General features: G+C 40.4%; 1 protein-coding gene across 3 annotated transcripts in view; it reads right to left on the bottom strand.

Moving 5' to 3' along the window:
* FHL2 (four and a half LIM domains 2) overlaps positions 1 to 10,814 on the bottom strand; it is a 159,345-nt gene extending 148,531 nt beyond the window's left edge. For 2 of the 3 annotated variants that reach the window (XM_063953411.1, XM_063953412.1), the window contains exon 1: positions 10,669 to 10,814. Coding sequence is in view for 1 of the 3 variants with exons in the window: in XM_063953410.1 (XP_063809480.1) it covers positions 10,669 to 10,678 (10 nt within the window). In the remaining 2 variants the exon portion in view is untranslated. The remainder of the gene's footprint in view (positions 1 to 10,668) is intronic. The other variant, XM_063953410.1, reaches the window with a different exon arrangement.
* Positions 10,815 to 15,201: the final 4,387 nt, after the last annotated feature.

Here is a 15,201-nt window from a genome sequence, read left to right as displayed (position 1 = left end):
GTACATTAGGCCATTGCTGTAGTATCTTGCAGCTCTGTGTCACTGCAAGTATCCATTCCACATCTGTGCTGCATTTTTGTGAGCAGTATATATAGTATTACAGTGCAGCATTTTGGTGACCAACAGTATATAGTTGTACAGTACAGTAGGCCATTGCTGTATCTTGCAGCTCTGTGTCACTGCAAGTATCCATTCCATATCTGTGCTGCATTATTGTGAGCAGTATATAGTAGGACAGTGCAGCATTTTGGTGACCAGCAGTATACATGTATAGTACAGTGCAGTAGGCCATTGCTGTATCTTGCAGCTCTGTGTCACTTCTAGTATCCTGATCAGTGCTTAATATCTGCTGCATTGTTGTGACCAGTATGTATACTGTACTGTGCGACGTGTGTTATACACCTGGTGATTATACATCCTGTAATCTGTACTGAGCGATGTGTGAGATACACCTGGGGATTATATACCCTATATACTGTACTGTGTGATGTGTGAGATACACCTGGGGATTATACACCCTATATTATTATTATTATTATTATTATTATTATTATTACTATTACAGGTTGAGTATCCCTTATCCAAAATGCTTGGGACCAGAGGTATTTTGGATAATGGATTTTTCCGTATTTTGGAATAATTGCATACCATAATGAGATATCATAGTGATGGGACCTCAATCTATTTACAGAATGCATTTATGTTACATTTACACCTTATACACACAGCCTGAAGGTCATTTTAGACAATATTTTTTTATAACTTTGTGCATTAAACAAAGTGAGTGTACATTCACACAATTCATTTATGTTTCACATACATCTTATACACACAGCCTGAAGGTCATTTAATACAATATTTTTAATAACTTGTGTATTAAACAAAGTTTGTGTACATTGAGCCATCAGAAAACAAAGATTTCACTATCTCACTCTCACTCAAAAAAGTCTGTATTTCGGAATATTACGTATTTCGGAATATTTGGATATGGGATACTCAACCTGTATTATTATTATTATTATTATTATTATTATTATCCTTTATTTATATGGTGCCACAAGGGTTCTGCAGCGCCCAATTACAGAGTACATAAATAATCAAACAGGAAAACAGTAACTTACAGTTGATGACATTATAGGACAAGTACAGGGTAAATACACATAGTTACATCAGCAGATGACACTGGAATAATTATCAGGTGGCAGAAGACTGCTGGATGTGGTACAGTTGAAGATTATTAAAGTAAGACTAAGGATAAGCACATGAGGGAAGAGGGCCCTGCTCGTGATAGCTTACAATCTAAAGGGGAGGGGTAGACAGACATCGGTGACACAGATGGGGTACATAGAGAGCATGGAACAGAGGGTTAGGATGCGATTTTCCTGGGTTTGGTGAAGAAGTGGACCCCCAGAAGGCACAAGTCAATACTTAACATTGCAACATTTTACTGGGCTATGCAGGAGGAAATTAAAAATAGGGGGAAAAAAAAAAAAAGAATTGATAACTTCTACCGCTTTCAAAAAGGTCAATGGAAGCTGAAATAATGGACAACTACCTCATGGAAGCCAGATACAGTATACCAAACAGTTCTTAGCAGAGTTAGGAATGAGTGCTTATGAAATACAGTAACATTTTGTCATAATATTTCAGAAACTGCATGGCTGGTCTCTTGCACTCTTTTGCTCTAATACACCACCTGCTTTAGGTTTTATATTCAAAAACATTATGTCTCCATAATCCCCAAAACGTCAGTCTTCTTGGAAAGTGGCTTGTTCCTCTGTAAGGGAAAGAGAACAAATGTTCTCAAACAACGGTTTCTCAATTTCTTTTTCCTCTGGGAAGGGATTGTGGATTCGCAGGAATATCTAAGCATTTCTGTAATCAGAAAGCAGCGATTTTCTACAAATGTTTACAAATAATTCCAGTGATTTTGTCATTTTTTTCAATTTTTTTAAGTGCCGTCCTGTCTGACACTTCCGTATATGTCCAGTGGTACTGCCATTTGATATAATTCCCGACATTACTGCCATTTAATTCCAGTGATTTTGTCATTTTCTTCCATTGATTTGGACCAATAATACCATTGATTAGAACGAATAATTCCTGTGATTTTGTCATTTTCTTCCAGTGATTTGGACCAATAATACCATTGATTAGAATGAATAATTCCAGTGATTTTGTCATTTTCTTCCAGTGATTTGGACCAATAATACCATTGATTAGAACGAATAATTCCTGTGATATTGAGGTGTTTGTGTCGCTTAGCTTAGCCGTCCAGCAACCACAGTGACCTCTTTTTCTCTTTTCTTTGCATCATGTGCTGTTTGGGGCAAATTTTTTTAAGTGCCATCCTGTCTGACACTGCAGTGCCACTCCTAGATGGGCCAGGTGTTTGTGCCGCCCTCCTGGGTCGCTTTGCTTAGTCATCCAGCGACCTCGGTGCAAATTTTAGGACTAAAAATAGTGGTGGTCATTCCGAGTTGTTCGCTCTGTAATTTTCTTCGCATCGCAGCGATTTTCCGCTAACTGCTCATGCGCAATGTTCGCACTGCGACTGCGTCAAGTAAATTTGCTATGCAGTTAGGTATTTTACTCACAGCATTACAAGGTTTTTTCTTCATTCTGGTGATCGTAATGTGATTGACAGGAAGTGGGTGTTTCTGGGCGGAAACAGGCCGTTTTATGGGAGTGTTTGAAAAAACGCTACCGTTTCTGGGAAAAACGCGGGAGTGGCTGGAGAAACGGAGGAGTGTCTGGGCGAACGCTGGGTGTGTTTGTGACGTCAAATCAGGAACGACAAGCGCTGAACTGATCGCACTGGAAGAGTAAGCCTCGAGCTACTCAGAAACTGCACAGAGTAGTCTTTTCGCAATATTGCGAATCTTTCGTTCGCAATTTTGATAAGCTAAGATTCACTCCCAGTAGACGGCGGCTTAGCGTGTGCAAAGCTGCTAAAAGCAGCTTGCGAGCGAACAACTCGGAATGAGGGCCAGTATTGTGAGGAGTGAGGTGATCAGAATAGACTGGAAATGAGTGGAAATTGTGGTTATTGAGGTTAATAATACTATAGGATCAAAATTACCCCCAAATTCTATGATTTAAGCTATTTTTGAGGGTTTTTTGAAAAAAACACCCAAATCCAAAACACACCCGAATCCGACAAAAAAATTTCAGGGTGGTTTTGCCAAAACGCGTCCGAATCCAAAACATGGCCGCTGAACTGAATCCAAAACCAAAACACAAAACCCAAAAAATTTCCGGTGCACATTGTTGCCTTATAGGTAATTGTCTGCACTTAGTATAATATTAGGGCAATGGATATTGTCTGAATCAAAATATAATTCATTATAAATAGGCGATGTTACCATAGTGGACAGTATACTGGATATATATAGTAAGGAATAGATATGAAATAAGTTTGAATGTATGAGGTAATGTTTAGCTGATTTAAGAGATTAGGTTTGTGTATGTGTTTATATAGATATACTGTATATTTGTGTTTTACAGCAAGATGGTAAAAAATAGTGTAGGGAACAGGTTTATTCTGCTCTAGTCATAAATAAGGCCAGAGAGGTTACAGTAAGATCAAGAGTCATTGTAGAGAAAAGGTATTAGGCCATAAATGATAATAGGTATGTGACAGAGCTCTGTTGGTCATTGGAATTCACAGGTGTGCTTACAGTAGATCAGAATCTACTGGTTTGTCTATTGTCCAGTGAAGGTTAAAAGCTAGGGAGTATAAATTAACTACTATGAAAAGAGATCACATCCATTGATAAAACATTGTGTAACCGACCCCAGGAAAACTTGTCAATACAACAGAACTTTGGATGAAAAGACATTCCAGATTTTACAATACTATACTTGCTTAAGGCAGTGTGGACACCACACTTTTATGACACCATGCCTCCGTGAACAGGACACGACAGCCCAGTTCAATGTTTGTTTTATTACACCTTGGAATCTGACAAACCTATAATTACCTATTCCATTGGAAACTATGAGAATATGATAGTTTGAATTGGTAAAATATGAGATAAAAGGACCAGACTTGTAGTTAGGAGTTAGAAGGAAGAGGGAGAGGGAGAAGAAGAAGGAGAAGGAAGGAAGTCAGTCAGGAGGAGAAGTCACGGAGAACATGCAGAAGGAATGATTCTTGGGATGGCAATCTTTAACTTGCAAGTATAAATATGATAATAATTGAAACTGTTTGTGAAACTTATGTCATGTTGTTTTATGTTATGTAACGAAGGAAACATAGCATAGCTTAATATAATTATAATTAGTATATATATCACTACTGTGTATATCTTATTCTGTACGATTTGATCTGCCTGTAAATAAAGAATCATATAAAAAGAGCGGTAATATTCAAGCTTGAACTCTCTTTAAGGAATCTTAACTTCATAATTTCATAAGTCATATATATATAAGGACTGCATATATTTATCAGCCAATTAATTTGTAAGCCTGACATAATATATTTGCAGATATATATGATAACGCATATTAATTTAAATATATCCATATATTAATAACCATATATGTTATATTAAATATTAATATTCATAAATATGATTCCATAAAGCAATATTGGCGACCACGAATTGGACTTGTTATTACTGAATCTGATTATCTGATTTATAATATTTATGAGGAGTAGCAAATGCTATAAGCTGGCTACCAAATCTGCAGAATCACGGTGGGGATGTATCTATGAAAATTTATTACCATTGTGTAATGTCAATTTTGTATTCTGTATAACCTAGGATAAATGTGTTAGTGCAATATACGTTATTTTAACTAACATAATATCTATTAGGAAGCAGCACCAATGGCTGTAAGCCTGCTGGCAAAGTACAAGATCACAGTGGAATAGGTTACAAATGAGAATAAAGAATTTAAAGGCCTAGAATAGAAAATGTGCACAGTGGAAATGAGTATTTCCAAATAAATGAATAAATGTACCAGGTATTAGAGTTTAACCTTAAGACACCGGTCAATCTTAAGGAGAGGATACCTTCAGTACTAAAAACAAAGAATATAAAAATTTAGCATTGTAAATGATTGCAATGTTAAAAATGCAAAAGTTTTCTGTAGCATTAAGAAAAATGCGCAGAACTGCGGCTTTAGAAGCCAAACAGAAATGTAAAGAAGAATCAGGTTCGCGTCTTCGTAAGGCGTGCCTGACCATTAATGCAAAAATGCATTCATTATTTAAGTCCCTTAAACAGAAAAATAAACAGAAAAAGTTTGGGGCAGAAGCAAAAAGCCTGGCAGATTGTAAGCAAACTGTCATGACCTCTCAGGAGGAGATAAAAGGAAGTACAAGGGAGAACATTGTAGATGTAGGTGAGACTCAGGACAGCATTGTCCATGTGCAGCACACAGAGTCTGCTATGGTCACACAGACCACCAGCAGAACAGCCTCTTTGGTAAATGAAGAAAGTAGCAATGTGCCGGATGTGTCTATCATCAGACAGCACATTAATGTAAAGGAGGTAGCAGCAATAGGAGATGTCCCCTATACTGTTTCTAGTAAGGGGGAAGATCATTGTAACTCAGATTATGAGTATTCTGCTGAATACACTCTCAGAGTTCCCAATGTAAATGAAGAATTTGTTATGCCCTTAGGCAAAGGTGAATTGTCAGCAGATTTAAACACTGATAGCTGCAGTACAGTGCACACAGGGGTGAAGAAGTTCCCCATGGTGAAAACTCCCATGGCAACCAGAGTTGCAAACCTGGAAATGTATTCACCTGGAAACATGTTTAAAGGGAAAATCCATGAAATTAATTCAGGAATGCATGTTTACAAACAAAGTTCCCAAACCTTTGTAACCCCCACACAACACTCAGAGAAATCTAGTGATGGTGCAAATGTTTGCATGCTCTCAGAGAGACCACATGCAGAGTGTCATTCTGCAAACCACACACCAATTAACAATGACAAAAAGGATCACCAGGATGAAAGTGTTTTTATGCCCTGGTGCCATAACCATTTTATTACAGGTGTGGAAAGACAGAAAGACCTGGGACCTGCAATACATATTTGGCAAAGTCTAACAAGTTTCTCTCCCCACAAGAATATTTTTCAGGAAATACAAGATGCTTCAAGACCAAGAAGCCATGCCAAGCAGCAAACGCTATGGTTGGAGACAGTCTGGGACCAGGCTGCATCACAAGGGAGTATGGTCACAAGTGAATACGGTAGTATCATTCCTTTACTTGTTAGATCCAATGTAGCCATTGTTTGCTTTGATGTTCCAACAGCCACAGTTTCCAAATTAAACCTGCATCATATCTGCAGCGACAATTGTGCTGTCATTGACACACAATGTGACAGGAAAGATTGGCACAGGCCAGAAACAATTGTTTGTTTGTTATTCAATCTTTAAAGACACATTTGTAAATTCTGTACCTGATAACATGCAGCAGATAGGACAGAATGCATAGCACGGTATGTTAAATCACTGTATAAATATCTGTGATATTCATTGTATGTCTTTTTGTTTGATTCATAGTAATCCTGGCAACCTGTATACAGAATGGTGCAAGACTCCAAAAAAGACTCCAATTTACAAGGGAAAAGGTCTTCATTAACCCTTTCATCGCTGCTATCCAGCAAAATCTACATAGCATCCCTAAAGACTGATATATGGACAAATCCTCAAGGAGTTTTCCAGTTTCACAAGAAAGGGGAAGGTTTTCATTGACCCTTTCATCACAAGTAATCATTACTTGTCTTTCAAACTACATGTACACCCCCACAACAGTGTACAGCACATCTCATCACTGTGATTATACAGAACTGTCTCATCCCTTCATATACCTTAATCAAATATATATGTAAACATTTGTCTGATATATATATATATATATATATATATATATATTATATCATTGTATTATATACCTTGTAAATATTTTATGTTTTTTTTATATTACACAGTAGATACTACCTATGCTTCCTTCGTAAAAGCTTCAAAAGTAATTAAATATCTAATACTGGATGGAATTAGATTTAGTCAAAGCCATTCCTAAATGATATTTAATAACTGTTTGAAGCAAAATTATATTCATTTATTGTATTGATAGGATGTTACTATATACACATCAAAAGCATTTTAAATAATTATTAGTCAAAATATAGGTAGGATAGAAAACGCCTTTATATGGGTTAAACTGGTATTAGGTTATGTAAGATTGAGATGTATAAATAGGTATAAGGTAGAATAAGGAGATTTAAGACTGCATGGTAATTTATTCAGTGAGGAAATACAGAACAGAGTAGGTGTACTACTCACAGCCATTTGTGGTACTATTGCCCGAAGACAATTAAGACCTACTATTAACAAGCAAGGAAAGAAAGAAAGAAAGAAAGAAAGAAATAAAGAAAGAAAGAAAGAAAGAAAGAAAGAAAGAAAGAAAGAAAGAAAGAAAGAAAGAAAGAAAAAAAAAAGACTGTTTCATATATGCCTGTTCTATTCAAAATCACAACCTGTTTGTGCAAAAGCAATATGGACACTTGTCACAACTGCGGCATTGGAAAAACATTTAAAGGACGCACAAGGCTAAAGACTGTATAAAGACCATTACCGAGGGTCATCACAAGTACTGAGTTGCAAACTCAAGATCATAGTACGCAAAATACACAGCCCTCTGCGTCAAACAGCGAAATGGCAAGCAAAGGAGCAGCTGCTATGAAGAATTCTACTTCAACTGCCTCCATAATGCAGACGCAAGGCGTCTCCAATTGCAAGCAAACCACGCAGATGACAGTCTTATCCCAGTAAATTGCTACAGCCAAGAACAGCAAAAATGTCCAAATGTACTGATCCAGATACAGAAAAAAGGTCTACAATTGGGCTATGGTATTCCAAATGTCTGTAGAAATTAGTTTTCCTCATGAATACTGAATAAAAACCTCAGTTTTGTCTGCTTTAGTTAAAAAGTAGAATAAGGTTAGGTAAGCTAAGAATTTTTAGAGATTTTTAAAATCATAATGGTTATTATTATTACACTTATGGTATATATTATGGTTACAACGAAAGTTATGTTTGAAGGAATATTTTGAAATGTATTTGGAAGCAATTACGCTAGTTTAATGTGTGGCCAATCAAAAGAATTTCTCATGGCCACAAGGGGGCGACTGTTGCCTTATAGGTAATTGTCTGCACTTAGTATAATATTAGGGCAATGGATATTGTCTGAATCAAAATATAATTCATTATAAATAGGCGATGTTACCATAGTGGACAGTATACTGGATATATATAGTAAGGAATAGATATGAAATAAGTTTGAATGTATGAGGTAATGTTTAGCTGATTTAAGAGATTAGGTTTGTGTATGTGTTTATATAGATATACTGTATATTTGTGTTTTACAGCAAGATGGTAAAAAATAGTGTAGGGAACAGGTTTATTCTGCTCTAGTCATAAATAAGGCCAGAGAGGTTACAGTAAGATCAAGAGTCATTGTAGAGAAAAGGTATTAGGCCATAAATGATAATAGGTATGTGACAGAGCTCTGTTGGTCATTGGAATTCACAGGTGTGCTTACAGTAGATCAGAATCTACTGGTTTGTCTATTGTCCAGTGAAGGTTAAAAGCTAGGGAGTATAAATTAACTACTATGAAAAGAGATCACATCCATTGATAAAACATTGTGTAACCGACCCCAGGAAAACTTGTCAATACAACAGAACTTTGGATGAAAAGACATTCCAGATTTTACAATACTATACTTGCTTAAGGCAGTGTGGACACCACACTTTTATGACACCATGCCTCCGTGAACAGGACACGACAGCCCAGTTCAATGTTTGTTTTATTACACCTTGGAATCTGACAAACCTATAATTACCTATTCCATTGGAAACTATGAGAATATGATAGTTTGAATTGGTAAAATATGAGATAAAAGGACCAGACTTGTAGTTAGGAGTTAGAAGGAAGAGGGAGAGGGAGAAGAAGAAGGAGAAGGAAGGAAGTCAGTCAGGAGGAGAAGTCACGGAGAACATGCAGAAGGAATGATTCTTGGGATGGCAATCTTTAACTTGCAAGTATAAATATGATAATAATTGAAACTGTTTGTGAAACTTATGTCATGTTGTTTTATGTTATGTAACGAAGGAAACATAGCATAGCTTAATATAATTATAATTAGTATATATATCACTACTGTGTATATCTTATTCTGTACGATTTGATCTGCCTGTAAATAAAGAATCATATAAAAAGAGCGGTAATATTCAAGCTTGAACTCTCTTTAAGGAATCTTAACTTCATAATTTCATAAGTCATATATATATAAGGACTGCATATATTTATCAGCCAATTAATTTGTAAGCCTGACATAATATATTTGCAGATATATATGATAACGCATATTAATTTAAATATATCCATATATTAATAACCATATATGTTATATTAAATATTAATATTCATAAATATGATTCCATAAATCAATAACATCTCTAATTTGAAGTTGAACCTTAGTGAAATCATGTATTGGCAGATGTGGTTACTCTGTAGTACCCTACAACATATTATACATCACTCTAATTACTGTAAGGTTCAAATTGTAGGTTAGCTAGAATTAAGATACAATAAAATATAAATTTTTAATTTATGAAGAAGTTGGAGTTGAAGTTGGAGAGTGGTAAAATAGAGGCGTTGGAGTAGAAAGCTTTACATACCAACTCCACAGCCCTACTTGATGCATCCCAGAGGTGGCATGCGGAATGGGCCACTCTCATCGGGCTCTCTGGACCCAGTGACAGATCACCAGTGCACAAACCTCCTCCCACAACCCCATATATTAAAATGACACATGTGCAGGCTGGTACCATGCTGTCTACTGCTGCAATGCACAGCCACTACCTCCTCTCTATGGGTCCCTCTCACTAACATGTGGCAGTAGGACCCTTTTCTCCTGCGCTGTGTGGGAGCAGCACACACAAAAATACTGGATCAGCCACAGGTGAGTGGGACTTGAGGGGGGAAGGGTTATAATTGAGGGAAGATAATTTTAAGACTAAGGGGATAGTTAGGAGAACTGGGTTTGATTATGAGAATTAAGGGGTTAATGCTTTTAATGAGCTTAACGAGAAAGGCAATTAGGCAGTTATTATTATTAGCATTTATTTCTAGGGCACCACAAAGTTTACATAGCGCAGTACTGGGTATATATACACAGTAACAATAAAACATGACAGATGAATGCTACATTAAACGTACAGTGACACCACTGGAGAATACCAGGCAATAAAATTGACAAACTACAGTAGGTAGGACGTGGACTTGGGAGCAAAGACTGAGGACTAATTGTTTCTTGACAGGCAAGAACCTTAATAACTCTTCTAGTTTGGTGTAACCCCCTCGGATAGTGTCATCCGGTTTGGAATACACCCCATGCGTCCCTCTTGTGATGCCACTGGCTTTTTTGTTTAAACTGTAGTACGTATCTCTCAGCTCAGTAGGAAATCCAATACAATATGTAACAATTATTTAAAACATCTCAATGTATAATAAAATCACAGATGAATGATCGCAATATCGTTAGTTTGGCTGGTATATTATTATCTTGTGAGTAGCCAACACACAGTACATGTTAATATGCTGTATGTGTTGAATAAATTTCATGCCATCAATTTCATACCTCTCATCATCTATTTATTTCATTCTTTGATTTGACTGATCCACTGTTGCAGACTTCTTGATAGGAGGTTTAGTTGACTCCATGAAGGTCTGTGTAAGTGATGTTATGTCCTCTTTATAACACTGTGAAATATGAGTGGGCCTCAGCTACAGTAGATGAGTGAGTCACAGAGAGAAGTTCCTGATGAAAATGGAAACTACTGTAATCCGATTGAGGTTATTTGTGTGCTCTGTGGAACACAGCCGTAAGATACCGTCTCAGGATATTAATAACTTTGATTAGGTTTAATTAGCTTTTCCAGTAGGAGTTAAATTATATATATATATATATTATTTATCTTAATAGAAATAACATATGCTTGATAAATTCTGAACAAAATGGGTTGTTATCAAATAGCAAAAATACAGTTTTGAAATCCTCTTTCCTGTGGTATATCTATAATGGTTACAGGCTGTACTGTGTACATGAGCCCTTCAGTCAACGAAGACCTCATGATGCACACTTGCACTGCACCCTAAACAGGGTCTTACCAGGCTGCCATTGTTGTAGTGATGTGCAGTCTGGGTAGGCAGGGGAGGCAGAGTCTCACCACCAAATCATAAATGTGTGTGTAAATCTGGCTGTTATACTAGCCAGTGCATCCCCAGTCATTGGCCTCACTGCGTTGGTGCCATATATCTGGTGATGACTTTCAAAATATGATGCTGGCACAGAAAATAGAAAGAATTTGGTATTAGTGTACTGGCATTATCTTTTGCACAGATGCATTATTTTAGGGTGGAAGTGGGCCTCTTACTAATATGCAATACTGTAGGTCACCATTGTCTCATGGAAACATCTATTTCTTATTAATAATAAAATGCATATCTCCCAACTTTAGAAAGTTGGAAGGAGGGACACAGACGTGCACCTACGTGGGTGTGGCCTCATGGGTAGGGGGCATGGCCTCACGGAAGTGCCATGATTGCGGAACATGGCCCCGTTTTCGCGGCTGTGGGGGGCATACCAAGTGCTTTGTGAGCTGCCGGTATGCTCCGTGTCCCTCTCTCCCAGTGAACAGAGGCTGTGCATGTGAGGGATGGTCTCCTAACTCCCCCCATCCACAGTGCGGCAGGCAAGAGTCCCCATTTTACAAAGTACGGCAGGCAAGTGTCCCCATTTTACACAGCACGGCAGGCAAGTGTCCCCATTTTACACAGCACGGCAGGCAAGTGTCCGCATTTTACACAGTACGGCAGGCAAGTGTCCCCATTTTACACAGTATGGCAGGCAAGTGTCAAGTGGGGGGGGAAGGAAGGGAGAGGGAGGGGGGGGAGAGAGAGACTACTTACATATGAAGAGGATCTTCCCGCTCTTCGGGTCGGGCCACCTCTCCTCCCTTACGCTGGCCGCCTCCTCCTTCCAGCTTGTCTCCCCCTCCTCCCTCTTCCCGAGTACTCCTGCTGGGGGTGGCGGGGTTTCGCGGAATGATGCGATTGCGTCGTGACGTCACAACGCAACCGCTTCATTCCGCGAAACTCCAGCCTCCCTGCTTCATGGGACTAAGGGGGGAGTAGTGTCCGCCCTGCGGGATCTGAGCCACTATCTCCGCTGACAGGAAACTGAGCTCCTGAGGAGATCGAACGTTCCCCGCCACAGGGGATCGCTCACTCCGGCAGCATGCCGCCACCCCTTACAGAGCCAGAAGATCAGTGGCGAGTCAGTCACCAGCCCCCCTAGCAAGCGGGAAGCCGGTGTGAAGATGGCGGCAACAGGGTATGGAGCGCAGTACTAACTGCACTCCGGGGCTCAGTGGTACATAGTGCGGCGCTGTGAGGAGCGCCCTGAGCCAGCGCCTACAACCTACACTGACCACTAAAGCCAGTCAGGGTCCCAGGATCGCTGCCAGCATGAATCCTCAGGCCAGTATAATCTTCAGAAGAGCGGGAAGACAGCGCCATGTAAGGGGGCGGAGCTTCTCCTCAGAGCGGACCCAGCAGTGTTCAGTGCCATTTTCCTGCCTGCAGAAGCGCTGTCAGTGAGAGCTGTCCCTCCACATCAACTCCAACTATCTGTTACGGTACCAGAGGGTTGTAGAAGGGGACGGGGAGGCTGTGTACAGACTGTGTAACCTATTAAGGGACACAGTCAGCGCTGGTTAGGGGTCTCCCTATCTGTTAGCGCTGTGTGTGGATTGGCTCCAATCTCTGTGTCTCTCTTGCCATTCTTGGGGGGAAACTCTGTCTGCCCTTCCGTGTGTGTGTGTGTGTGTGTGTGTGTGTGTGTGTGTGTGTGTGTGTGTGTGTGTGTGGAGTGTCTGTGGTCTCCATTAAGCTATGTCCAGGGACTCTGTGTCATATGCTGCAGAGGACATGTCCTCTCAGGATGATCCCATTCCATGTAATCAGGATTGTACTGTGTTAGAGCAGATACCAACAAGGGAGCCTGAGTGGTTATCCTTTATTAAAACTATGACTTCTCAGATTTCTACTAGGATTGCACAGAATGAATCTGCAGCTCGGGTTTTACAGAACTCTATGGCAGTTTGGTCCGGATCTGTTACCTCAGGACCCCCTACAGTATGTTCCCACAAATGTGCTCTTGCCCAGATTATGCAAGATGGCACGGTTACCGACTGTGACACGGCAGACGGTGATGGGGATGTGCTGAGGGGGGTGGCATCTCTTGCAAAAGGGGTGCAGTTGATGATAGAGGCTATTAGAGATGTGTTGAATATTGCTGATACAACACCTGAGAAGGTTGAGGAGGCTTACTTCACTGACAATAAGAAAGCCTCGCTAACCTTCCCTGTGTCTAAAGAATTAAATGCTATATTTGAGAAAGCCTGGGAAAACCCAGAGAAAAAATTCTAGGTCCCAAGAAGGGTTCTGGTTGCTTTCCCCTTCCCTGAGGAGGATAGGAAAAAATGGGAAAACCCACCCATAGTGGAAGCATCTGTGTCCAGGCTCTCCAAAAAGGTGGTTTTACCTGTTCCAGGATCTACCGCCTTAAAAGAACCGGCTGATCGCAAAATTGACACTACGCTCAAATCCATATACACGGCTTCAGGAGCGATACTGCGTCCTACTTTTGCCTGTGCATGGATTTCCAAAGCTATAGTAAAGTGGTCAGGCACGTTACTTGAGGATTTAGATACAATGGATAAGAGTGATGTTGAATTGTTTTTATGTAACATTCAGGATTCTGCAGGATTTATGGTGGAATCCATGAAAGACCTGGGTTCCATGGCTGCAGGGATATCTTCCATGTCTGTCTCAGCTCGCAGGGGACTTTGGCTGCGCCAGTGGTCTGCCGACGCAGAATCCAGGAGAGGTGTGGAGACCCTACACTACACAGGTCAGGCTCTTTTTGGGGAAGCGTTGGATGCGTGGATTTCCACGGCTACAGCGGGTAAGTCTCCTTTTCTTCCCTTAGCTGGACCTGCTATGAAGAAGTCTTTTTCTTCAGCTGCATCAAAGTCCTTTCGGGCTGCTAAAACAAGAAAGGCCAAGCTGTCCAACACCTTCTTTAGAGGAGATTGGCCAAAATCTAAGAAACCTGCTGCTGCGGGTTCCCAGGAACTGAAGCCTGCTTCAGGTACGCCAAAGTCCTCAGCATGATGGTGGACCAAGCGGCCTGTAGGTGGGACCAGTGGGGGCGAGACTCAGGCATTTCAGTCACGTCTGGATGTTGTCCGGCCTGGACCCCTGGGTGCTGGATATTGTGTCCCAGGGGTACAGGCTGGAGTTTCAAGATCTCCCTCCTCACCGGTTCTTCAAGTCAGGCTTGCCAGCTTTGCTGGCAGACAGGGCTATCCTACAGGAAGCAATCCAAAAGTTGGTGGAGGCACAGGTCATTGTACCAGTTCCCCCCCATTTGCAAAACAAAGGTTACTATTCAAACCTTTTCGCTAAATCCCTTTCTGAGAGAGTTCAAGTTCAAAATGGAGTCTCTGCGGGCGGTGATATCAGGACTGGAAGAGGGGGAATTCCTGGTCTCCCTAGATATCAAGGATGCGTACCTCCACATTCCGATTTGGCCGCCGCATCAAGATTATCTCCGATTTGCACTGTTGGACAGTCATTTTCAATTCCAGGCCCTGCCATTCAGCCTCTCCACAGCGCCGAGAGTATTCACCAAGGTGATGGCGGAAATGATGGTTCTCCTCCGCAGACAGGGGATGAACATAATTCCACATCTGGACGATCTGCTAATAAAGGCATCGTCCAAGGAGAAGCCGTTACAGTCCATTGTTCTCACGACCCATCTGCTCAAGGAACATGGTTGGATCCTGAGCCTTCCAAAATCACATTTGCAGCCGACCAGGAGGTTGTCCTTTCTGGGAATGATCCTCTACACGGAAGTGCAGAGGGTGTTTCTCCCAGAGGAAAAAGCGTTGGTGATACAAACAATTCGCCTTCTGGGGAAGATGGTGGCCTCTTATGAGGCTCTGCAGTACGGGAGGTTTCATGTTTGGCCCTTCCAACTGCATCTCCTAGACAAGTGGTCCGGATCTCATCTACACATGCACCAGAGAATACGTCTGTCGCCAAA

This window comes from Pseudophryne corroboree, chromosome 2 (genome assembly GCF_028390025.1).
Source record: "Pseudophryne corroboree isolate aPseCor3 chromosome 2, aPseCor3.hap2, whole genome shotgun sequence".
Taxonomy (NCBI): Eukaryota; Metazoa; Chordata; class Amphibia; order Anura; family Myobatrachidae; genus Pseudophryne; species Pseudophryne corroboree.
This window is presented reverse-complemented; position numbering and strand designations above follow the sequence as displayed.